The sequence below is a fragment of the Entelurus aequoreus genome, linkage group LG10 (assembly GCF_033978785.1).
Source record: "Entelurus aequoreus isolate RoL-2023_Sb linkage group LG10, RoL_Eaeq_v1.1, whole genome shotgun sequence".
In the NCBI taxonomy this organism is placed as follows: Eukaryota; Metazoa; Chordata; class Actinopteri; order Syngnathiformes; family Syngnathidae; genus Entelurus; species Entelurus aequoreus.
Window position 1 is genome coordinate 76842641 of NC_084740.1, and position 23767 is coordinate 76866407.

The following is a 23767-nucleotide window of genomic DNA, read 5'->3' on the forward strand; positions in this document are numbered from 1 at the left end:
ATACAAAGCAGACAACTTAGAGGTCAGAGGACCATATATGGTCATTTAGTACATTTACTGACATACAAAGCAGACAACTTAGAGGTCAGAGGACCATATATGGTCATTTAGTACATTTACTGACATACAAAGCAGACAACTTAGAGGTCAGAGGACCATATATGGTCATTTAGTACATTTACTGACATACAAAGCAGACAACTTAGAGGTCAGAGGACCATATATGGTCATTTAGTACATTTACTGACATACAAAGCAGAAAACTTAGAGGTCAGAGGACCATATATGGTCATTTAGTACATTTACTGACATACAAAGCAGAAAACTTAGAGGTCAGAGGACCATATATGGTCATTTTAACACTTCAAGATGGCCGCCTTGCTGGAAGGTCGACGAGAGGGGATTCTCTTCGCCAATCAGGGTAGAGCGGTAAATATCAGGAAAACTTTACAGCTAAATGACACTCATGTGAAACAAACAATGAAAAATATATGCAAATATATTACGCTAATATCACATTATAATTATATGAATTTTTTTGAAGAAAACAAGTTTAAAACATATGTATTAACTTGACTAACGTAGAACACAAAAGAAAATTAGTCTTACAGTTCAAATGAAAAAAGGTATTATTTTTTATATACAATCAAATATAATTCAAATTTGTATTTATATATCTATTTTTTATGTTGATTAAAATAATTTTTATTTTTTTAACAATACAATTGTCTTATTTATTATATTAAATTGTATTTTTTTCTGAATCTACATAGTATGACTATATTTAAAAAAAAGGTATTAAACTTACTAAAGTTAACAAAAAAGTTGCAATGAACTGCAGTAATTTTCTGGGATCAAAATATATTCCTTGTAGATATTTAACATTTACATAATATACTTTAATTATGTAATTGTGCATATTTATATTATTATTTGATATTTTAATATTACATATGACTCATTGTCTCAAAAAACTCATAATTTTGTTGACTTTTAACTTTAATTATTTAATAAAATAATGCTTGAGATGTTGTAAAAAAAACATTTATATTAATGAGTAGATGTACATCTGGGGTGTCAAATGTAAGGCCCGCGAACAGGTTTTATCCGGCCCGCGGGATGAGTTTTCCAAGTATAAAAATGAGGCGAAATTTTTGAATGAAAGAAACTGCTGTTGTAAATGTGTCCACTAGATGTCGCAATAGCAATTCTTTGTATCTTTGTAGATAATGCTACATATGTTAAAAGAAAATTAATAATAAAGCACGTTAGTGCGCCAGTCGAGAAAAATGAGCAAACTACATAAATAACATCCTCTAATATGATTTTGATATTATTTTTTTTATCTTGATACATTGATTAACATTATCACATCATTTATTCAGAAAGTATAAATAACGAAAAATAAAGATAGAATACTATTAACCGCAACATGTAAGTGTAAAAAAAAACAATAACATTATGATGTGTCCATTTTCAAAATGTGCTTGTTCTATTTTTAAGCAAAGAAAATCTGAAGTTGTCTTTATTTTTAGGTTATCGTGCCGTGATTTTACCAGTCCGGCCCACTTGAGAGTAGATTTTTCTCCATGTGGCCTCGATCTAAAACGAGTTTGACACCCCTTATGTACATGTATAAAAACTAATTTATTTTATGATAGTTTATTATTTATTTAATATAGTTATTTGACTGGCTGATGAGTAGGAGTATGTCACGTTGTTGTTAGCACAAGCCTTCTCCTTGCTAGCTCGTTAGAGTGTTAATAACGGAATACTAACAGACTGCACCGTCAATTTTAAGGCATAATGAATACAGGCAATATCAAAACGAGTGAAGTGACGGAACCTTCTGTGCCAGCTGCCTGCTGAACGTCTGATGGCGTAGCGAGTCGGGGTCGTCGAGGTCGCGGTCGTACATGACGCCCGTCAGGAGGATGCTCAGTTCCACCACCTGCTCCAACACGGCCGCAGTCAGAGGCTCAACAGGAATGTCGTTCTCCAGCTGTGGTTTGCACGGTTAACATAAAAAAGTGAAGTATTTAATACATTTGTTTGCATATACATTTTTAAATATAAAGTATATTTTTGTTGTGTGTAGACGCACCTCCACTTGTGGAACAACAGTCGCTTCCTCTTCTGAGTTTAGGCGCAATAAAATGTACGTGTTAATCTTTAACATATGATATTGGACATTTAATAAGTCAGAATGGAAGTCACCTTCATTAGGAGCTTTGGAAGTGTTGGTCGTACCCGGCGCTAAAGTGCTGGAAAGCAGCAAACATGTAAAAATGGTTCACTATTACATAACATTTTGCTGGGGGGCGTTCCACTTAAAATTGGGATGCACAGGAAGATAAGAAGTAAAGTGATAAAAAAAGACACCAAATATATACTAACAATTCAAATGAAATGCATACCGTGTGACATATTAAGCAATATATCTATTATTATGAAGAGTGCTGCACCATTGAGGTAAAACACATTCTTCATAGTGGCACATTTTTTGTTTACTTAACTTTTGTTTTGTTTACCAGGTATTAATTAAATATAATTTGTACTTTTGTAATGATATAATATCCTATTAATCAAAAAAAAAAAATCACAAATAATGTCAAAAATATATATTTAATTTGACAATTAGACCGTTTTTATATTTGATGAAATTATTAATTTTAATATTGTTACAGTAATAATTTTACAAAAGTAAAACATTACATACTACAATTTTAATACAAGCTGAGACAGGCTCCAGCATCCCCCGCGACCCCGAAAGGGATAAGCGGTAGAAAATGGATGGATGGATAATGATAATTATAATACATTACATTTCTATTGTGCTTTCCTAAATACTCAATGACACTGAAGTGGATACAATATTTTTAAGTCAAAATGCATTAAAATGCAAGTTTAAATTAAACAATTATTCTAATCAGTACCAAATAATCAATACACATGTTTGTTTGGACAAATTAATTTGGAAATAAGTGACCATAGTAAAGGTATATAGAGTAGATGCATTTATTTGAGGTGAGGCATCAGTTTTCTTCAAAAATGAATTGAGGTATGGCGTCTATTAGAGCAGTGGTCCCCAACCACCGGGCCGCGCAAGAAATTTTAAAAAAATAAATAAAAAAATACTTTTTTTTTTTTTTTTTTTATTAAATCAACATAAAAAACACAATATATACATTATATATCAATATAGATCAATACAGTCTGCAGGGATACAGTCTGTAAGCACACATGATTGTATTTCTTTATGAAAAAAATTTTTTTTAAAATAAAAATTAAAAAATTCCACATCCCCCCCCCCCCCCCCCCCCCCCCCCGGTACGTGGGACAAATTTTCGAGCGTTGACCGGTCCGCAGCTACAAAAAGGTTGGGGACCACTGTATTAGAGCAAATGCCACTATTTGAGGAACTACAGCAGTCTGGCACAAAGCAGAAGTCATGTGACCTTACCTGCATGTATGCTGCCCTGGCCTGGTGGGCTCGCTACACGTCATTGGAGGGTACAAAAAAAGCAACACATGTTGATTGGATTCTACTGAATACCACATGATTGAGTTTGATAAAGACTATCGTTTACCTTTTCAAGCCTGGCAGTGATATTTTCTGCAAATAGAAAGTAGAAAGAAAGGTTAGCACAGGCATTAGCCACCCGCTGAGTTGGCTTTTGTGTTTGTGCCAACATGAAGCAGCAAGAGGTTTGAATTAGTTCAAGGGGACATCCAAGGGGACATCCAAGGGGACATCCAAGGGGACTTCCAAGGGGACGTCCAAGGAAACATCCAAAGACACAATAGAGGTGCTGGATAGATGCATGACTACTGGACCGTCTAATAGGCTGTTTGCCCACTTGCTCTGCTAAGCACTTTAGCACACTACTTTTTTTACATGTAATATATAGTTTTGTTGGGAAAACGACGTGGGAAAAAAAATGATTTTAAAGAATTTTTGTGTGGTTAGGTTTTTCAGCCAAATTATGAAAAAACATCAAAATTGATTGCTGCAAAACATTGGTTAGTTTGCGGAATCGCAAAACTTCAAAAGAGATTCGAAGAAATTTTGCTATGGTTGTTAGCAGAAATAGGCAAACACTTCGGAATAGATTCCCATGTTTTATTGTCTTTAGTTAGCATATTACGCCAAAGCGTTGTCGTGCGTGGTTACTTTGCGGAATTTCGCAAAAACTTCAGAACATATTCCAAAGACATTTTGGAATATGGATTGAATTAGACAAAAACTTTGTTGTGGTTAGTTAGATTTACAGAAAAAAAAGTGAACAACAGATTTTTCCGAAACTATTTAATAAGTAGTTTGGTGGGTGGTTAGCAGAATCACACAAAAAATGTCAGAATAAAATTTCAAAAAACATTGTTGGGCAAAATCTTCAAAATACATTCCCATACGTTTTATTGTGGTTAGTTGGCGTAATCACGTCAAATCAGGGGGATAGATTTCCACAAAACATTGTTGTGCGTTGTTAGTTTGCGGAATTAGGCAAAAACGTCAGAACAGATTCCCAGGAAATGTTAGCAGAATCTTCGGAATACATTGCCATTCATCTTGTTGTGGTTTAGAAGGATTGTGCAAAGTCTTCATTACAGATTTCCAAGAAACTATTTAGTGAGTAAAAACCTTCACAGGGGCTGGTTCTTTGTTCAGCAGAACGATGAAAAAATATTATCGACACAGCCAACATATCTTTTTAAAATTGCACAGACCAATAAAATGTGAAGTCATGTGATCAGGATCAACTGTTGGATTACTTACTTAGTGGAATCACGCAAAGATTTCCATGGAACTTTGTTGTTAGCTTGTTCGTCAGCAGAATACGCAAAAACTTCAGAATAGATTTTCACAAAACTTTAGCAAAATCCATCAAAACAGTGAGAACAGATTTCCACGACACGTTCTTAGTTAGCTTCGAGAAAATGACTCATCCGACTGACTTTGTCAAATTTGCACAGACCATTGAGGTTGTTGATGGGAGTTTATGATTTCATTCATTAGTCTGCAGAATAACACAAAACAGTGGTCAAATATTATCACAAACATTTATAGTAGATGGTGGGTTGTTTTTTTAAAAAACAATAACAAACCTTCTCGACCAGAGTCTGGTGCTCCTCTGATTGGCTGAAGTAGGTACCGATGTCTTGTGCCGTGACCTCCCCCTCCTGGCATTGGTTCATCCAGCTCTGGTACTCCTCTTGCTCAGGGAGGCGCTCCCAGAAAATTTTGAAAGCCTCCCACACGGTCTCCTGGCACACTGGAACCCAAGAGTCAAAGGTTGGCAGGTAAATCATGCTGTTTGTTGGGACCTAACGCAAAAACACCAGTTAAAGATCCTCTATGTGACTCAAGCACTTTTCTGTTTTTAAAGACCTACTGCAAAAACACCAGTCAAAGGTCCTCTATATGACAGGATCTTTCAGTCCTTTTTAAGAATCTAGCTAGAATCTAGACTTCCTCCAAAAACACTAGTGGAAAATCCTGTATGTGACTTGAGCATATTTCTGTTTTGAAAGACCTACTGGGATAAGACAGGGGTGCTTACTGGTTTTAAAGACCTACTAGAAAAACAATAGTCAAAGATCATGTATGCGACAGGAGCACTCTGCTCTTTTTAAGGACACACTGTGAAAATGGTATTCAAAGATCCTGTATGTGACAGGAGCATTCCTCTGTTTTTGGCAAGACGTACCGCAAAAAAACGCTCTTCAAAGATCTTATATGCTATTTTTGCTAAAACAGTTAGTCAAAGATTGTGCATGTGGCAGGTGCTTTACAGTTTTTTTAGGCTCTATTGCAACAATAACAGGGGTGTTGTTTTAAGAAATCTACTGAAAAATGACTTCCTCCAAAAACGCCAGTCGAAAATCCTGTATGTGACAAAAGCACAATGCTGTTTTTAAGGACCTTTCTGCAAACACAGAACTCAAAGATCCTGTATACAACAAGATAATTATTCTGTTTTTAAGAATTTAAATGCAAACAATTCTAGTCAAAGAGCCTAGATTTGACAGGATTATTCTTTTGGTTTTAGGAATTTACTCATGAAGTGACAGGAGCACCCTGCTGTTTTAAAAACCTACTGCAAACATGAGTCAAAGATCCGGTATGAGACACGGATGATTTGCTGTTTTGAAAACATACTGCTAAAACAGTAAGTCAAAGAGCCTGTATGTGACAGGAGTTTTCTGTTTTGAAGAATATATTGCAAAAATGCTAGTCAAGGATCCTGCTTGTGACAGGATTATTCTTCTGATGAAATGACAGTCTGCTGTTTTTAAAGACCTATTGCAAATATGTGAGTCAAAGATCCTTTATGTGCTTTTCATTAGTGTTTTTGCCTTTTTGGGGGGACCTACTGCTAAAACAGCTAGTCAAAGACCCAGCATTTGAAAGGTGCATTCTGTTGTATTTTAGGATGCACTACAACAATGCCAGTCAAAGATCTTCTATTTAGCAAAAGTGTGCTGTTGTTTTTAGAAATGTATTGCAAAAATGACTTACTCCAAAAACGCTAGTCAAAGATCCTTTATGAGACAAAAGCAAAATGCGTGTTTTAAGGACCTACTGCAAAAACATGAGTCAAAGATCCTCTCTATGACAGGACTGTGTTCCTGTTTGTACGTACCTACTTCAAAAACGGGAGTCAAAGATCCTCGACATGACAGGAACTTTCTGCTTTTTATTAGGAATCTTTTGCTAGTTAAAGATCCTACATGTGACAGGATTACGCTTCTGTTTTTAGGAATCTCCTGATGAAACGACAGGAGCGCCCTGCTGTTTTTAAAGACCTACCGCAAATATGTGAGTCAAAGATCCTCTATGAGACAGGGTTTGCTTTGCTGTTTTTGAAGACCTACTGCAAATATGTGGGTCAAAGATCCTCTATGAGACAGGGTTTGCTTTGCTGTTTTTAAAGACCTACCGCAAATATGTGAGTCAAAGATCCTCTATGAGACAGGGTTTGCTTTGCTGTTTTTGAAGACCTACTGCAAATATGTGGGTCAAAGATCCTCTATGAGACAGGGTTTGCTTTGCTGTTTTTGAAGACCTACTGCAAATATGTGGGTCAAAGATCCTCTATGAGACAGGATTTGCTCTGCTGTTTTTGAGGACCTACTGTTAAAACAGCTAGTCAAAGACCCTGTATGTGACAGTGACAGGTGTAGTCTGCTGTTTTTAAAGATCCTCTATATTACAGGAGGGCTCTGCTCATATTGTAACTTTTGAAATTGTACTTGCAGACGGATGTCACGTCATTTAGAATTGTCCCCCTCAGGCCACCATGCCATCAGGTCTATTATATATTGTTCTTTTTTTTTTTTGTTGATATTATGTATTATTACTGTTTTAATCCATAATAAGTTTTATGTCTGCCCCAGAAGTTCTCAACTTTTTTTCACCAAGTACCACCTCATAAAACACTTGGCTCTGCAAGTTCTACAATAATGACAAACATTAAAATACAGTAGTGTAGCAGGCCTAAGTATTCATTAAAAACAAGGCAGAGCTTTTATTTAACAATTATATTTACTATTGTTGGCCACTGTAACATTACACTCAGTTTGAACAGTAACACTGTGTTGAAATATTTAAGTGATTATTTGGCGTACCACCAGTGGTACGTGTACGGGTGTGAGAATCACTGATCTGTACTAAGTCATGTTTTATATCTATCCTACTAAGTTGCATGTTATGATGGCAACAGACGGACCTCTCAGATGGAAGAAGCTGAGATGGTTGGCGACGGCCTGCTTAGCGGTCTCCTGCGCACACAGCTTGACTCCGCTGGGGAAAAGGACGTTGCGTTTGCGTCGGGTCAGCGCCACGCGGCTTCCTCGGGACACTTTGACGTCGGACAGGCGGACGACTCGCCGGAAGGACGGCGCTTCCTCGCTGTGAGGCAGATCCAGCGGACCCATGGAGGAGCCTTCCAGCGTTGCTTCTATTAGGACGGATCGGAAACAAAAACATCTCAGACTGATGAGAACCAGAAGAGGTGTGGGCTAGAACTGGACGTACCTGTCCTCAGGTCCAAGAACATGACCACCACGCTGAAGAAGAATAAAAGACATCTCCATGACAACATTTTAAATCCTTGTTTAGATCCTTGAACTTTGCAAAGACGCCTTCCAAGTGTGCATAGTTCACAAGCCTCCAGGTGCAGGAGAACAAGGAGGAACCCTAAAACCAAAGGATGAGCAGTTTCCCGTGTGAAGACAGAGTCCCGCCTGTGACATGATGCTGAGAAGACGCCCCCTGGGTCAAGCTGCACGGGCAGATGGCTGGATTTTTGAACGCGCTAATCCCATTTAGCCGTAAAGCCTTAGACAAGCTCGCCAGCAAGGGAAGTGAACGTAGACAAAAAGCTTTTTCACCACTTTATGTTCTCCTGACAACCAGTGTCCTCTGCAGTGGACATGTACATCCAGCTTCTTGCAGTGGGCGCAAACCTGAAACTGTTGTCAAATATGTATTACACTAAATTTACAAACATCACATTTACGTTTTAAAGAGGGAAAAAACAACAAGTGGGAGAATGTGGGCCAACTTTACTGAAGACTATTAGGGTCACACTTGAGAGGTAATCATTTCAGAATTGCAAGATTGAAGTCATCATTTTGAGAGAAAAGTGTGTAACACTGTAGAAATGAAGTGGCAATATCCATTTGTTTTAACCTTAACAAACACTTACGGCCTGAGACTTCCAGAACAATCTTGTGATATTAGTAGCATAGTCATAACTTTGTGAGAAAGCTGCATAGTGTAAATCACAAATAAAATTGTGATATTACAAGAAAACACATTTTTATTTTTCCAGGAATAAAGTAGTAACATTTTGAGTACTAAGTTGTGATACAGCAGTTGTACTATTGCGGCTAAAAATGTGAAATCTTATGAGAAGTCATAATATTGCAAGAAATAAAACAAGCATTTACATGCCAGCCATCATTTGAAAAAGTTAGCAGTTAGTTTATGCAGAGAACCTTTTAGCATTTTGTTAGCTATTTGCATTGTGAGCATTTCAATTTAGTCTAAAATGCCGAGCCAGATACAATTAAAACAATCTAGTTGTAATAAATTATTGTTACATTTTAATGATGTTTTTCTTGTGATGTGAATTTAGTCATGTAATTAACAGTTTTTTGTAATATTACAAATGTACTCTTAAAATATGACTTTTAGAAAGGAACAAGCGGTAGAAAATGGATGGAATACGCCATTTCAGCAAAGTTCTGTCGTACCTTGTGGCCCAATACCAATACCAATACCAATACAAAAACTGATGCCAGTTTTGTGAAAGACTGAAGAATAATGAGCAGAGCAAATGAATTCCAAAGAAGAGTTTTATGTTACACAAACTACATGTGGAACTTGCAACACCTTGGACACACTTGACTTACTTTGACGTGATAGGGAGTAAAAATTAAATATTTATAAAAAGAAAAAAAACATCCTTTAAAAAAGTTCTAGGCTAAAGAAGACAATGTACAGTTGAGTTAAAAAGTAGAAGCGAGAGGCTACTTGGTTCATGAAGACCAGTCCACAGTCGAGTTCCTGCTGAATGTGTCGCTCAGTATGAGCCAACATTCACTGTGCTGGACTCTTACTCTTGCTTCTTGCTCAGGTTCTGCTGGCAATAAAGTTGCAGCACCAGATTGCGGATTTCGTCTCGTTTCCCACGCACGCGATGCCGTGGAAACCAGCGCTGCAGATATAGCGGCAGGTCAAAGTGCACCACGGGGTCCTGCAGGTACAAGAAGCACATTTCTTCCAGTGTTGTTCTTGTACGATAGGAATTAATTGTTCCCTAATGTGTCACTACAAAATAACACTTTCCTGGACAGGCTCCCACTTTTCATATTCTCCATCTTTCTTTTATTTCTTATAGGAAATGTTCTTCCTGAAAACACTTTTTCAACTATGAACCTTGTTCGATATAAATGTAAACCCAAAAATCCCATTATGTGGGATCATCTTATCCCCTTTGATACTTGGCTACATGCAGAGCAAACTCAAACAGGATACCACCATAATGAACCAACTGTAAAATACAGCCCAAGTTTTCATTAAAACTATTATTTATTTAACAAGTAGGTTTATTATTTTTGGCCACTGTAACATTAAACACAGTTTGAACAGTTATACTGTGTTTGGATATAAGAAAATAAAACACTGTACTTGAATCAAATGGGTTACCACGAGATGGAGGCCACATACCAGTCGTGTCAGAGTCATGTGTAAGAAGAGTATGACCAACAGGCGCCATCTTTGCTACCAAGGACGTGTGCAGCTGTGCATGTAACTGTTGTTTTGGCATTAGTTTTTCTGATGAAATAAACTACAATATTACGTCATAAAAACATACTCCAGCTCATAAACTTAAAATTAAACATGCTTTTATTTTGTGAAACTATAATTTTGCAGCCATATTTGACGCACACTGCTGCTACATTCATATGCAGGGTTAAGTTAACCACAACACCAGGGGGAGCTCCACTAACCACGTTAAACCCAGATTCCGAACTAACAAAGGTCTTAACTCATTCTCTTTCTATGCCACATCAATGTGGAATGCACTCCCAACAGGTGTAAAAGAAAGGGCATCTCTATCCTCCTTCAAAAGCGCACTAAAAGTTCACCTCCAGGCAGCTACAACCCTAAACTAACACCCTCCCCGGATTGCTAATAATCAAATGTAAACAATCAAATGCAGATACTCTTTCTTATGCCTTCTGATCTCTCTCTCTCTCTCTCTATGTCCACTACTTGATGTCCATATCCTAACCCCCCCCCCCCCCCCTCCACACCCCTGATTGTAAATAATGTAAATAATTCAATGTGATTATCTTGTGTGATGACTGTATTATGATGATAGTATATATGATAGTATATATCTGTATCATGAATCAATGGACTTAAACAAGTTGAAAAACTTATTGGGGTGTTACCATTTAGTGGTCAATTGTACGGAATATGTACTTCACTGTGCAACCTACGGTACTAATAAAAGTCTCAATCAATCAATCAAAGAGACCAGCAGGTAACAATATACACAGAATGACCAAAAAATAACTTATTACCCTCATTTTGCCAAAATCTTCATTAGCTTTTGATCAACAATCACAGAGAAATTGTGACTTTTAGTGTGACGTATGTCAACTGTGGTGTTTGTCTTGTGATGTATTTGTAATCACTGTATGTGTTATTATTCTAACTCATCTTCCTTTTTTGTAACATGTTAAGTGTACTTTTGGAGTTATTTGCCCATAGTTCTGCACAAAAACTCAGCTATGGTAACACTGGCGAGCAATAGAAAATATGGAGGGCTTTTTGGTCAAGTATATATTTTGTTGTATTCAATATTGACGTATTTCTTGCCAGTTTGTTTATTTTATTGAGATTTTTTGTTCATTTTCTCAACTATTATTACACACAAAATGTGTAATCTGTTAATGTCCTAATTGTGTTTGACTTTCTCTTCTACTGTCATGGAATTACATTATTTTAGTTTTTACTGATATTCAAAGATAATCTGTTTTTGTCAAACCCATCTTTTTAATTTGTTAATGCAGCTGAGATAGGCTCCAGCGACCCCGAAAGGGACAAGCTGTAGAAAATGGATGGATTTGTATTAGTTCCTGTTTTTATGGTGTGTTCAAGGACCGCTGAACAGAGAACGACGCCAGAACACTATCAGTGAAGCCCTGCGCCCTTCCCGTGCGCGGCCACCGCTGCTGCCCACTGCTCCCCTCACCTCCCAGGGGGTGATCAAGGGTGATGGGTCAAATGCAGAGAATAATTTGGTGTGTGTGACCATCATTGGTACTTTATATACTGTAGAGGGGCTTTTTAACAGTGCTTTAAAGCTATTTATTTTAGTTGTTAAAAAAAAAAAACTTGGTCAAAAGAATTCTGTGTGTATCAATACTTTTTGAGCACATTCAACTATATGTCATTTAATTAATAACTATTCTCGAAAAATAACTTTTCCCCTGTTTTTTAAATCTTTCTTTTTGTAACACATGACCTCTATTGTCATAAATGCCTTCATTTGGTTGGATAACATGAGAAGTTTATACCTTGAGAAAGGTCTCCACATACTGCAGCAGGTAGAGCCCACAGTCGCTGCTGTTGTCCTGCAGAGGAACTTTACAGTGTGAGCCCGTCATCTGGTCGGGGCCGAAGTCTCTCGATGACCCGCGGCGAACCTCCCATTCGGACTGCAGGTACCTAAAAGCGGGGATGATACAGTCGGCTGCTGTGGAAATGGACAAAGGCTGGAAAGAGTTCTTACTCACTCCCGTAACACTTTGAAGATGCGCTCGTGAAGAGACAGCTTGAGGGAGTCCATGACCAGAATGCACGGCCTAAAACCAAGACAGACCATGTTCACGTCAAAGCTCCCAAAAAAGCAAATACCTTTTTTTTTTTTACCTTTTACAAATCCTCTTCCTACTGCAGGTGTGCTCTGTGCAGTTCTAGGAGAGAAAAGCAAGACATTGAAGATTGTAGAAGTCATGCTGTCATACATTTCAACTCACCACTTGAGTGGGAATGACTTCAGTGGAATCCTTTCCTGCAAGACAGGAAGTAAACATTACTAGACGTCAAATGGGGGACAACATGGCTGAGTAGAGCAGATACCAGTCTCTGTGTTGCTTTGGCACAACGTGGCTGTGGCGTCAGTCGAGCTTCCTCCCGCCTCCTCTTCCTTGGGCGACTCGCCCGTCCCGTTGTGGCTCCTTCCTGCCCTGACCTCCAGCGTGGGCTCCTCCAGTCCAGGGAAGCAAATGACCACCAAATACCAGTGAGCCCTTCAAAAGAAGACTATCATCATGACTGCAATGTTTGGGAGCATTAGTGTCGTCCGCCATGTTGGATGGCGACTTACTCCTGGTTGACAGGGACAAACAGGAAGTCCTTCTTGAAGATGTCCACGTGGCGTGTCCACGTCTTAACTCGCTGGTGCCGCTTCTGCCTCTGACAGCTGAAAGCACAAGAATACAAAATGTATGATGATGGAGGTTTTACAACTGACTTTTTTGCTAAGATGGAAAGGTTGCTTTATTTAGATAGCTTAGCATATCTTGTTGGGGTTATTGTTCATTTAGTCTTGTCAAGTGATTATATAATAAATGTATATAAGATAACAAATATTTACATAATTATATATTGTTGATTATGATTGAATTATTCTTTATCTCATCTAAAAAATGTGAAAAACCCACAATTGGAGACATTTTCATTCAAATTCATTACAATATTAAGATATATATTTCAACAAAAATAACTTTTACAGACTTAAACAGATGCAGTAGGTTTTATTTGGAAACATAAACCATCAGGTCCATATAAAAAGTGTTGATTTGATTGACTTTTCTGACCACAGATCATGAACTTATTTACTAACTAGTTTTAGTTTCATTTTATCCACCGTCAGACTTGTGAGGCACACGTGATTAAAACATTTTCCTCCATGTACATATGCTATGATTATATATATAATCCATCCATCCATTTTCTACCGCTTGTCCCTTTCGGGGTCGGAAGGCGGGGTACACCCTGGACAAGTCGCCACCTCATCACAGGGCCAACGCAGATAGACAACATTCACACACTAGAGACCATTTAATGTTGCCAATCAACCTATCCCCAGGTGCATGTAAAATATATCATTATGTTGATTATAAATATAATGTACATGTAATAATATATCACCATATGGATTATAAATAAATTGTACTCATTGTACATGTAATAATATATCACTATATTTATTATAAACATATTGTACACATTAATATACATGTAATACATCACTTTATTGATTATAAAAAATGTACACACTAACTTACATGTAATATATTGATTATAAATATGTACACATTGTACATGTAATAATATATCCCTACATTGACACATCACTGTAAATATATATCACCATACTGATTAGTAAGCGTGACGGGAGAGTGGCCGTGCCAGCAACCTGAGGGTTCCTGGTTCAATCCCCACCTTCTACCAACTTCGTCACGTCCGTTGTGTCCTTGGGCAAGACACTTCACCCTTGCTCCTGATGGGTCATGGTTATCAGTGTGTGAATGTGTGTCAATGGGCGAATGTGGAACTAGTGTCAAAGCGCTTTGAGTACCTTGAAGGTAGAAAAGTGAATTGTCCAGGGTGTACCCCGCCTTCCGCCCGATTGTAGCTGAGATAGGCTCCAGCGACCCCAAAAGGGACAAGCGGTAGAAAATGGATGGATGGATATCACTATATTGACTATATATATATAATATACACATTGTATATGTAAAAATATATTATTATCCATCCATCCATCCATTTTCTACCGCTTTTATTGATAATAAATATAATGTACATGTAATAATATAACCCAATATGAATATAAATATAATGTACATGTAATATATAATACTGAAGCACAAATGTGTAATACTAGTGTAAAGTCAGTTTCTTGTGTCAAAGCAAATCTGGAAGTGATGCCATTTCTTCAAAGCTGGTGTAATAGAGCGATGTACACTACTTTTTAGAAAAAAACCTCAAATGCATCATCTACACCAAGTTAAAAACATCCAAACTTATACAAACTATAAACACACTTCTGATATGTCTAAATGTATTAAGAATATTTTACACTATTTGTTAGATATAATTCATCCTATTCCTACTATTTAAAACATCACTGGCCAAGTTTCCTGACAAAGTGAGACCTCTTTTTCGCTGTGGCTACATACCATCTCAGGCTCGGCAATAAAACACTATTAATATATATCGCGATAGACATGTAATTCATCCATCCATCCATCCATTTTCTACCGCTTGTCCCGTTCGGGGTCGCGGGGGGTGCTGGAGGCTATCTCAGCTGCATTCGGGCGGAAGGCGGGGTACACCCTGGACAAGTCGCCACCTCATCACAGGGCCAACACAGATAGACAGACAACATTCACACTCACATTCACACACGAGGGCCAATTTAGTGTTGCCAATCAACCTATCCCCAGGTGCATGTCTTTGGAGGCGGGAGGGGCCTATCCCCAGGTGCATGTCTTTGGAGGTGGGAGGGGCCTATCCCCAGGTGCATGTCTTTGGAGGTGGGAGGGGCCTATCCCCAGGTGCATGTCTTTAGAGGTGGGAGGGGCCTATCCCCAGGTGCATGTCTTTGGAGGTGGGAGGGGCCTATCCCCAGGTGCATGTCTTTAGAGGTGGGAGGAAGCCGGAGTAGAACCCACGCAGTCACGGGGAGAACATGCAAACTCCACACAGAAAGATCCCATATCAATAAAAAATGCTTTCAAAGTTGTGAAGCACAGATTTGTTTATTTATAATAAACAAAGGCACTCGCTCTTTGGTAACGGAGCAACGCAGGAAATGATCACTGATCAGTGTGAGTGATGCTAACAGCCAATCAGGTAACAGTATCAACTATCAAGTGTGTTTGGTTAATTATTTGCATGGAGTGAGAAGAGAAAGTAAACGTGAGTGTTGTAGAGAGCAAAAAAATTGTGGATAAAACAGGAAAAGTCACCTCGACAGTATGGCAGTTTATTGGATTTATTTTTGTAGTCAGACCAATGTGGTCTTTAAATTATGCAAGGCACTTGTCCCCACCAAGATCAGTAATACCACACCACCTTAACCACGCTCACCCTTTAGAGCACAGCTGTAACTTCCTGGCATTAAACCTGCACTATTTTGTTACACTTTATTAAGCATTTCTTACATATTACTTATTATTGCACCTTCATTTTTAAGAGGTTATTGTTAAGTGTTCAATGTGATTTTAGAATGTTGTTTAATTGATTGTTTTCCATGTTTGTGTTGACATTTCCTTTCCTTCCTGCCTTGATAGGTGAGGGGATTATAATCAGAGGAAGGTTACATTTGAAACAAAAATGTTTACATTTAATTTATATTTTCCTTCTAGTCCTTATTTTTGTTGGGTCATAAAACATATCAATAATTATCGATATGGACCGATATAAAACACTTAGCACTATCTTTGTGCCACATGATGTTGCGTATGTTGTTGCTCTGAGGCCATGTCCACACCAACACGGAGTTTCAAAAACGCGTATTTGGGGTTAAAATGATCTCTATCCACACAAGTGTAGTTGCAAAACTGTCTGTCATGCACATTTTGTCCAATCAGAAGCCTGGAAAAGAAGCCACAGCTGACTTGGTGGGATTACACTTCTGTTATTATAATGTTTATTTTGCTATACTAGACGTACAATGACATATACATTACCTTTAAAACCTGCCTGCACGTACACAGAGCCCTGAGAACATTATCTATCTGTTTTTTAGTGTTTAAAGCACGCATGATAACATTTGTGGCCCACAGCTAATGTGGGCCAGCTAATGTAACGCACAGTCAGCATCTCTGCTTCAGTAAACAATGATGGTGATGACGTCACTGTCAGCGATGCGAGCGACACTTCCTAACTTGTCAGCCACTTCTCCAAGAGACTCCTTTTGAACCTCCTCGCACATCAACACTTCAAAAGGCACTTATTTGCCCCGTTTGTTGACCTGCAAAGTATGTTTTTGAAGTGGAGGAGTCTGGTCGGGTGATGGTTAGCTTGAAGCTAACAGCTAGCCTGTCTCCATCCTAGAACGATGTCTATCCAACGGGAGATAAAAGTAAAGTTTCCATGGACTCACAAAGACTAAAACAACTCATTTACTGCAGACATGGCATAAGATGAAGTTAAAAAGGTTGACTTTACACTCACCTTAGTGTTTACCATGAAGTCTTTCTTTTGACAGCCCCTCGCGGTGAAGTTGTCCGAGTGCAAACTGAGGCAGTATTTGTCATTGACAAAACTTTCGGCGAGTCAAAATTTTATAAATTGTACCGGAAAGTTCATTACTTTGAAGACGACCTATAAAAACTCAATAAACGGGGACAGAAATTTGACCCGGTTATCTTCTCCAAGTCACGACACTGACATTGTCACAATAAACAAAACAAAACACTGGCAGAAAGCGATAATCGATAAAAAAACAAAACAAGAAAACTGGAGTTTTGACCCAGAGAAGGCAGGGTCGGTCTGATTTTGATGCGTAAAAAGACACAAAAAGTGCGTTAACGCCAACACTGAAAACAGCTAACTCTCATTGTCGCTGGCAGGAGTGTCGCAAAGCCTATTTTGATGCGTCTTTTATCAATGAGTGACAAAAGCAGCATGTTTACATTCAAACATACAGAAAATCCTCTTATAGTGTGTTTAAAGGCAACGCGGTGTTGTAGAGCTTTGGAAATGATGTCATCAGAGGAGTACACGTCTCTCATTTGTGCCGTGTGCACACATAGGCTGAGCGGAGAGTTTTGGAACTCAACACTTTGGCCAGTGTTACAAAAGTATGCGTTTGCGTGAGGACAAGAGGTCTAAACGCAGAGATAGGTATGCCTTTATTAAGTATCCGTGTTGGTGTGGACATGGCCTGAGTCAAGTCGCAGGTACACAGAGACAATAACCTCATTGATTAAAAGTTAGATTAACCCCATTAAAAAAATGCTGAATACAAGTCATTAATTCAGTGTCATTAATTTAGCACCTCTACTTTCATTTTTCTATATGCGGCTCTCAGAGGTAAACATTTGAACTAATGCTGAGGACAAAAAGAAACTTACGATTCAGTGATGCTGCCCTCGCTGGCGTTGTCCCGGCGTGTGAGCTGCTTGTAAAAGAAGCTGCTGAAGACGTGCGAGCGCTCGGCGATGGCCTGCGGCGATTTGTGGAGGAGGTATCTGAGTCGAGAAGACACACACACGTTAAAGTGGGCACGGCATGAGAGACTTCGGCTTGAAAGTGGTCTGCCTCACTTGAGGAAAAAGTCGATGATGACGTCATTGAGGTACTGCCCGCTGTCCAGACACTGCAGATCCTCCATGGTCACGGTGATGCCGCCTTTCATGGGGGGCGGAGGGAACTGGATCAACCTGAGCACCCGGAACCAGAAGAAAGTTGTACTTAAATTAGGACTTTCTTTTCCTGCAATATAATAACTGATTCTTGCAAAATTACAACTTTAGTCTCTTTAGTCCTTTTATTAAGATTACATGAATGACTTAACTTGTTAAATTAGGACTTTATTCAAGTACAAATGAATGATAAGACATTGAATTTAAGGTCAAAGTCAGAAGGGGAGCAATGACAAGCAAAAGCAACATCTGCAGTCTTAGGTCAGGGTGAAGAGCAGCACACATCCCTAACTGTGGTCTGTTGACATGATCACTATTTAATCTCATCTAATCCTATTTGTAAGATATCCTATTTATATCCTATTTTATGATATTCTTGTCTGGGATCTTGGGTACAAAAATTCCCGCCATCTCATATGTCTCATGTTACGCTTGTCCAAAAATGCCCGACAAAACAAAAAAAAGGTTGCATGATTTGTCGCCTTTTTTGAAAAAAACTTTTTGGATAGGTCTGAATAATGTGTAGTGACTAAGTTGGCGACCCTGATTCTTCCTGCTATGTCTTCTTATTCTCTGGCAGAGCAGGTGGGTATTATGTGTGTTAAGAAGCAGAGTTACGATGCCATCTACTGTACGGAGTTGGAAAGACAAGCAACACTCCAGACAGTGGTATTAAAATGTGTTTAAGGGGGAGGGGCCAACAGGCCACAACAAATGAACAAAGAAAGTACAGTAGTACCTCAACTTACAAGCTTAATTGGTTCTGTCACGGAGCTCTTCACTCAAAACACTTGTACCTCAAATCAACGTATCCATGGGCACTGTCTTCCTGTCCATGGTTGAAAGGTCCGCCTCTGGCTAAGTGCTAAAGCTCGCGAGTAAGACCAGATGTTTTGGTCGCATCTTACAGGGTTCATGTGGCATTTGTTATAACGAGTGACGAGGACGCCTAATCCTTGAGTTTGCCTTGACCGAAGAATGACGTTTTTTGCATTTTAATCGTTTCTATCTTTGATAAACCAGTTAAATTTAAATGTTGATGTGCTGAAATTTGGCCACATAGTTATGAACAAGTTGTTCTTTAAAATGGCATCATGGCACTTTTTGCAAAGTTTTTCCAAATAGGAGAGAACCATTTCCTGTTAATTTCCCCTTTGCCCATATTGGTCACCATTGACTCCCATTGTAACACATATTTTTAATATACTGAAAATCTAACATGTTATAATGCTTCCACCGCATATATTGAATGAATCTAACTAAGCATCTCCCTTTGACAATCAAGGAAAATTGTTTTGGGTGTGATTACAGTTCTCAACCTCTAGTTAAAGGCCTACTGAAAGCCACTACTAGCGTCCACGCAGTCTGATAGTTTATATATCAATGATGAAATCTTAACATTGCAACACATGCCAATAAGGCCGGGTTAGATTAGTAAAGTGCAATTTTAAATTTCCCGCGAAATATTCTGCTGAAAATGTCTCGGTATGATGACGCCTGCGCGTGACGTCACGGATTGTGCGGACATATTGGGACAGCATTGTGGCCCGCTATTAAGTCGTCTGTTTTCATCGCAAAATTCCACAGTATTCTGGACATCTGTGTTGGTGAATCTTTTGCAATTTATTTAATGAACAATGAAGACAGCAAAGAAGAAAGCTGTAGGTAGGATCGGTGTATTAGCGGCTGGCTGCAGCAACACAACCAGGAGGACTTTGAGTTGGATAGCAGACGCGCTACCGTGAGTACGCAGCTTTGGCTTCCAAACATTTGATGGCTTGCCCGTACGTGCGTGCCGCTATGTGCATGTCATGTCTGTAACTTTGGGGAAATATATGTGCTGTATGAACTTTACGGAGGTGAACGGTACTTTGGGCTGTGGGATTGAGTGTGTTGTGCGGGTGTTTGATTTGTATTGGTGGGTTATATGGACGGGAGGGGGGAGGTGTTTGTTATGCGGATTAATTTGTGGCATATTAAATATAAGCCTGGTTGTGTTGTGGCTAATAGAGTATATATATGTCTTGTGTTTATTTACTGTTTTAGTCATTCCCAGCTGAATATTCCCTATCTGAATCGCTTCCACTGCCCTAATCCTTCACTCTCACTTTCCTCATCCACAAATCTTTCATCCTCGCTCAAATTAATGGGGTAATCGTCGCTTTCTCGGTCCGAATCGCTCTCGCTGCTGCTGGCCATGATTGTAAACAATGTGCAGATGTGAGGAGCTCCACAACCTGTGACGTCACGCTACTTCCGGTACAGGCAAGGCTTTTTTATCAGCGACCAAAAGTGGCAAACTTTATCGTCGATGTTCTCTACTGAATCCTTTCAGCAAAAATATGGCAATATCGCAAAATGATCACGTATGACACATAGAATGGATCTGCTATCCCCGTTTGAATAAGAACATTTCATTTCAGTCGGCCTTTAATGTGAGAGACTTATATAGTGTTTTTGCATAGTTGATCATTCAAATTGAAAAATCTTCCAACCAACAACTTCAATACAATGAATGATTGTGGTGGGTTGTTATTGCTACAGAAAGGTGTGTGAATGTGGTTTTGAAGAATTGAATTGTGCCGATTGTCAGTGTTTTGCAATGGCACCACTAAACCACACAGATTATGTGGTGGTTGTGTAACTTCAAATGCATGGAATCTTCAACGTTATTTAACGTTAAAACGAACGTTCAGTTTTACCAAAAATACAAATGCTATTATTATTTTAAAAAAAAAAAAAACCTTTGTGTGCAAATGTGAATATATTGTGTGTCTGTAAAATTAAAACAACTAGCCCTTCTCTTCATTCATTGGACGTGTGGCTGAGAAAGTTCATGCAGGGGAATGTTTGAAGCAAGATCAATTTGCCAGCGTCAGCTCATTTTAGTTGAACCATGGACTATAGTACATTCGAAAAGTATTCACAGCGCTTCACTTTTTCCACATTTTGTTATGTTACAGCCTTATTTCAAAATGGTATACATTTTTGTTCTCAAAATTTTACAGACAATACCTCGTAATGACAATGTGATCATTTCTTTTTTATTTTTGCAAATTTAAAATCACATGTACATAAGTATTCACAGCATTTGCTCAATACTTTGTTGATGCACCTTTGGCAGAAATTACAGCCTCAAGTATTTTTGACTACGATGCTACAAGTTTGGAACACTTTCCTTTGGGCAGTTTTGCCCATTCCTCTTTGAAGCACCTCTCGAGCTCCATCAGGTTGGATGGGAAGTGTTAGTTTTCATCTAGGATGTCTCTGTACATACCTACAATTGTATTTCCCTTTATCCTGACTAGTCTCACAGTTACTGAAAACCATCCCCACAGCATGATGCTGCCACCACCATGCTTCACTGTAGGGATGGTATTGCCTGGTGATGAGCGGTGCCTGGTTTCCTAAGAACACGCCAAAGAGTTCAATCTTTGTCTCGTCAGACCAGAAAAGTTAGTTTCTCATGGTGTGATAAGACTTTCAGGTGCATTTTGGCAAACATTTTACAAAACAATGGCTAACGTCTGGCCACTATTAAAGGCTGTAATTACCTCATAGAAAGTATTCCCCAGTTTGCAACACATTTTTGCATATTTAGTTTTTTGACCAAAACAGCATGAAACATAAAAAACATTACAAATATTTACACGGTAAATTATGGACTAAAAGCCACTCCTTTTTTCCTATGCTTTGAACCCTGTGGCTGTAGAGAACTGGGACAACACAGACTCTTACCAGGATTACTTTGATTTGGATGACAAAGACGCAGACGTGCTACTGTGAGTATGCAGCTTTGGCTTCTAAACATTTGATCGCTTGACCGTATGTGCGCAACTTTTTTTTGCGTATGTATGTAACTTTTTAAAAATATATAAGCTTTATGAACCTTGGGTTAGGTGAACGGTCTTTTGGGCTGAGTGATTGTGTGTGTTGATCAGGTGTTTGAATTGTATTGGCGTGTTCTATGGAGCTAGGAGCTAGCATAGGAGCTAGGAGCTAGCATAACATGTACCGTACCGTACGTGCGCGTCACGTACGTAACTTTTTAAAAATATATAAGCTTTATGAACCTTGGGTTAGGTGAACGGTCTTTTGGGCTGAGTGATTGTGTGTGTTGATCAGGTGTTTGAATTGTATTGGCGTGTTCTATGGAGCTAGGAGCTAGCATAGGAGCTAGGAGCTAGCATAACACGTACCGTACCGTACGTGCGCGTCACGTACGTAACTTTTTAAAAATATATAAGCTTTATGAACCTTGGGTTAGGTGAACGGTCTTTTGGGCTGAGTGATTGTGTGTGTTGATCAGGTGTTTGAATTGTATTGGCGTGTTCTATGGAGCTAGGAGCTAGCAGAGGAGCTAGGAGCTAGCATAACAAACACGCAGGTGTTTTTATGCAGGATTAATTTGTGGCATGTTAAATATAAGCCTGGTTGTGTTGTGGCTAATAGAGTATATATATGTCTTGTGTTTATTTACTGTTGTAGTCATTCCCAGCTGAATATCAGGTCACCCCCGGCTCTCACAGCATCTTCCCTATCTGAATAGCTTCAACTCCCCACTAGTCCTTCACTTGCACTTTACTCATCCACAAATCTTTCATCCTCGCTCAAATTAATGGGGAAATTGTCGCTTTCTCGGTCCGAATCTCTCTCACTTCATGCGGCCATCATTGTAAACAATAGGGAACTTTGCGTATATGTTCAACTGACTACGTCACGCTACTTCCGGTAGGGGCAAGCCTTTTTTTTATCAGATACCAAAAGTTTCAATCTTTATCGTCGTCGTTCTATACTAAATCCTTTCAGCAAAAATATGGCAATATCGCGAAATGATCAAGTATGACACATAGAATAGATCTGCTATCCCCGTTTAAATAAAAAAAATTCATTTCAGTAGGCCTTTAAGTCGACTCAAGGGTTAATGATAAATAAATAATAAATGGGTTCAACTCAAATCTTTGTTTGCAACTTAAAAAACATCTCCAATCTAGAAAAACTACTAAATTGAGGTACTACAGTATAGGAAACACTGACAATGACATAACTTACCTTTTTCCCAGGCTTTGATGTTTATATTTAACCCAGGAGGAGTCAGGTGTGCACATGGAGATCACGTATGATTCTTTGCTTCTCCGTCGGCACAGTGTGTACAGAGGAACATCTTCCTCCTTGTCCTCCTGGAACAGGACAAAGGTTTAAGTAACAAAGAATGATGTAGGTCTGGGAGCCAAAGAAGAGGCCCACAAACCTTGTTGGGCTGCTGAGCTTTAAGTTCTTTCTGCTCCTCTTCTGGACTAGGCTGCACTTCAGTGGTGGTCTGCACTTCCTGCATGGATGTCTTCTCCATATTCAGTAGCAGCTGCACGTCAGAGGCATCCAGCTCCAGTGCAGGTTCTGCCTCTGGTGACGTCTCCGTTTGTGTTTCGGCCTCTTTGCTGCTTGCTCTCGAATCCGAAAATGGACAAGGTGGGCCCGAGTCTGACGTGGATTCTGTGGTCTCCACGCCGAGCCGTCTCAGCAAGAGGGGGTCTCGAGCGCTTCTTTTGATCAGCTCCAAACATTCATCCAGCGACAGAGTCGGACTGATGTAGTCCTTCAGGTGGAGCCCATCGACGGAGGTGTCGTCGTTAGCCAGACAGTGAAGACAGTCGAGTTCCAGGAGAGAGCGCAGTAACGCGCCCTCCATGCCCACCTGGGGGTCCTTTAGACTCAGCACGATGAAGGGGCTCACAGTACCTACAGTAGGAAACCATCATCACCATGGACAACTTGAAGTGTTAACCAATCACACGTCTCA

The 23767-nt window shown here is 39.1% G+C and overlaps 2 protein-coding genes across 4 annotated transcripts in view; both read right to left on the reverse strand.

Moving 5' to 3' along the window:
• Positions 1–8280, reverse strand: part of LOC133659058 (interphotoreceptor matrix proteoglycan 2-like) — a 50604-nt gene extending 42324 nt beyond the window's left edge. The window contains exons 1-8 of the mRNA XM_062061729.1: positions 8039–8280; positions 7731–7961; positions 5107–5273; positions 3591–3616; positions 3464–3496; positions 2218–2264; positions 2105–2136; positions 1847–2002 (exon numbers count right to left, since the gene is read on the reverse strand). Of these exons, the coding sequence (XP_061917713.1) occupies positions 1847–2002; positions 2105–2136; positions 2218–2264; positions 3464–3496; positions 3591–3616; positions 5107–5273; positions 7731–7961; positions 8039–8105 (759 nt within the window). The 5' untranslated portion in view covers positions 8106–8280. The remainder of the gene's footprint in view (positions 1–1846; positions 2003–2104; positions 2137–2217; positions 2265–3463; positions 3497–3590; positions 3617–5106; positions 5274–7730; positions 7962–8038) is intronic.
• A 1065-nt stretch (positions 8281–9345) lies between these two features.
• The window catches only part of LOC133659059 (uncharacterized), a 46521-nt gene continuing 32099 nt past the window's right edge, over positions 9346–23767 (reverse strand). For all 3 annotated transcript variants that reach the window (XM_062061731.1, XM_062061730.1, XM_062061732.1), the window contains 11 exons: positions 23219–23706; positions 23020–23147; positions 17869–17985; positions 17677–17793; positions 12912–13007; positions 12665–12834; positions 12562–12596; positions 12455–12498; positions 12319–12387; positions 12100–12250; positions 9346–9764 (listed from right to left, as the gene is read on the reverse strand). In XM_062061731.1, the coding sequence (XP_061917715.1) occupies positions 9624–9764; positions 12100–12250; positions 12319–12387; positions 12455–12498; positions 12562–12596; positions 12665–12834; positions 12912–13007; positions 17677–17793; positions 17869–17985; positions 23020–23147; positions 23219–23706 (1556 nt within the window). In that variant the 3' untranslated portion in view covers positions 9346–9623. The remainder of the gene's footprint in view (positions 9765–12099; positions 12251–12318; positions 12388–12454; positions 12499–12561; positions 12597–12664; positions 12835–12911; positions 13008–17676; positions 17794–17868; positions 17986–23019; positions 23148–23218; positions 23707–23767) is intronic.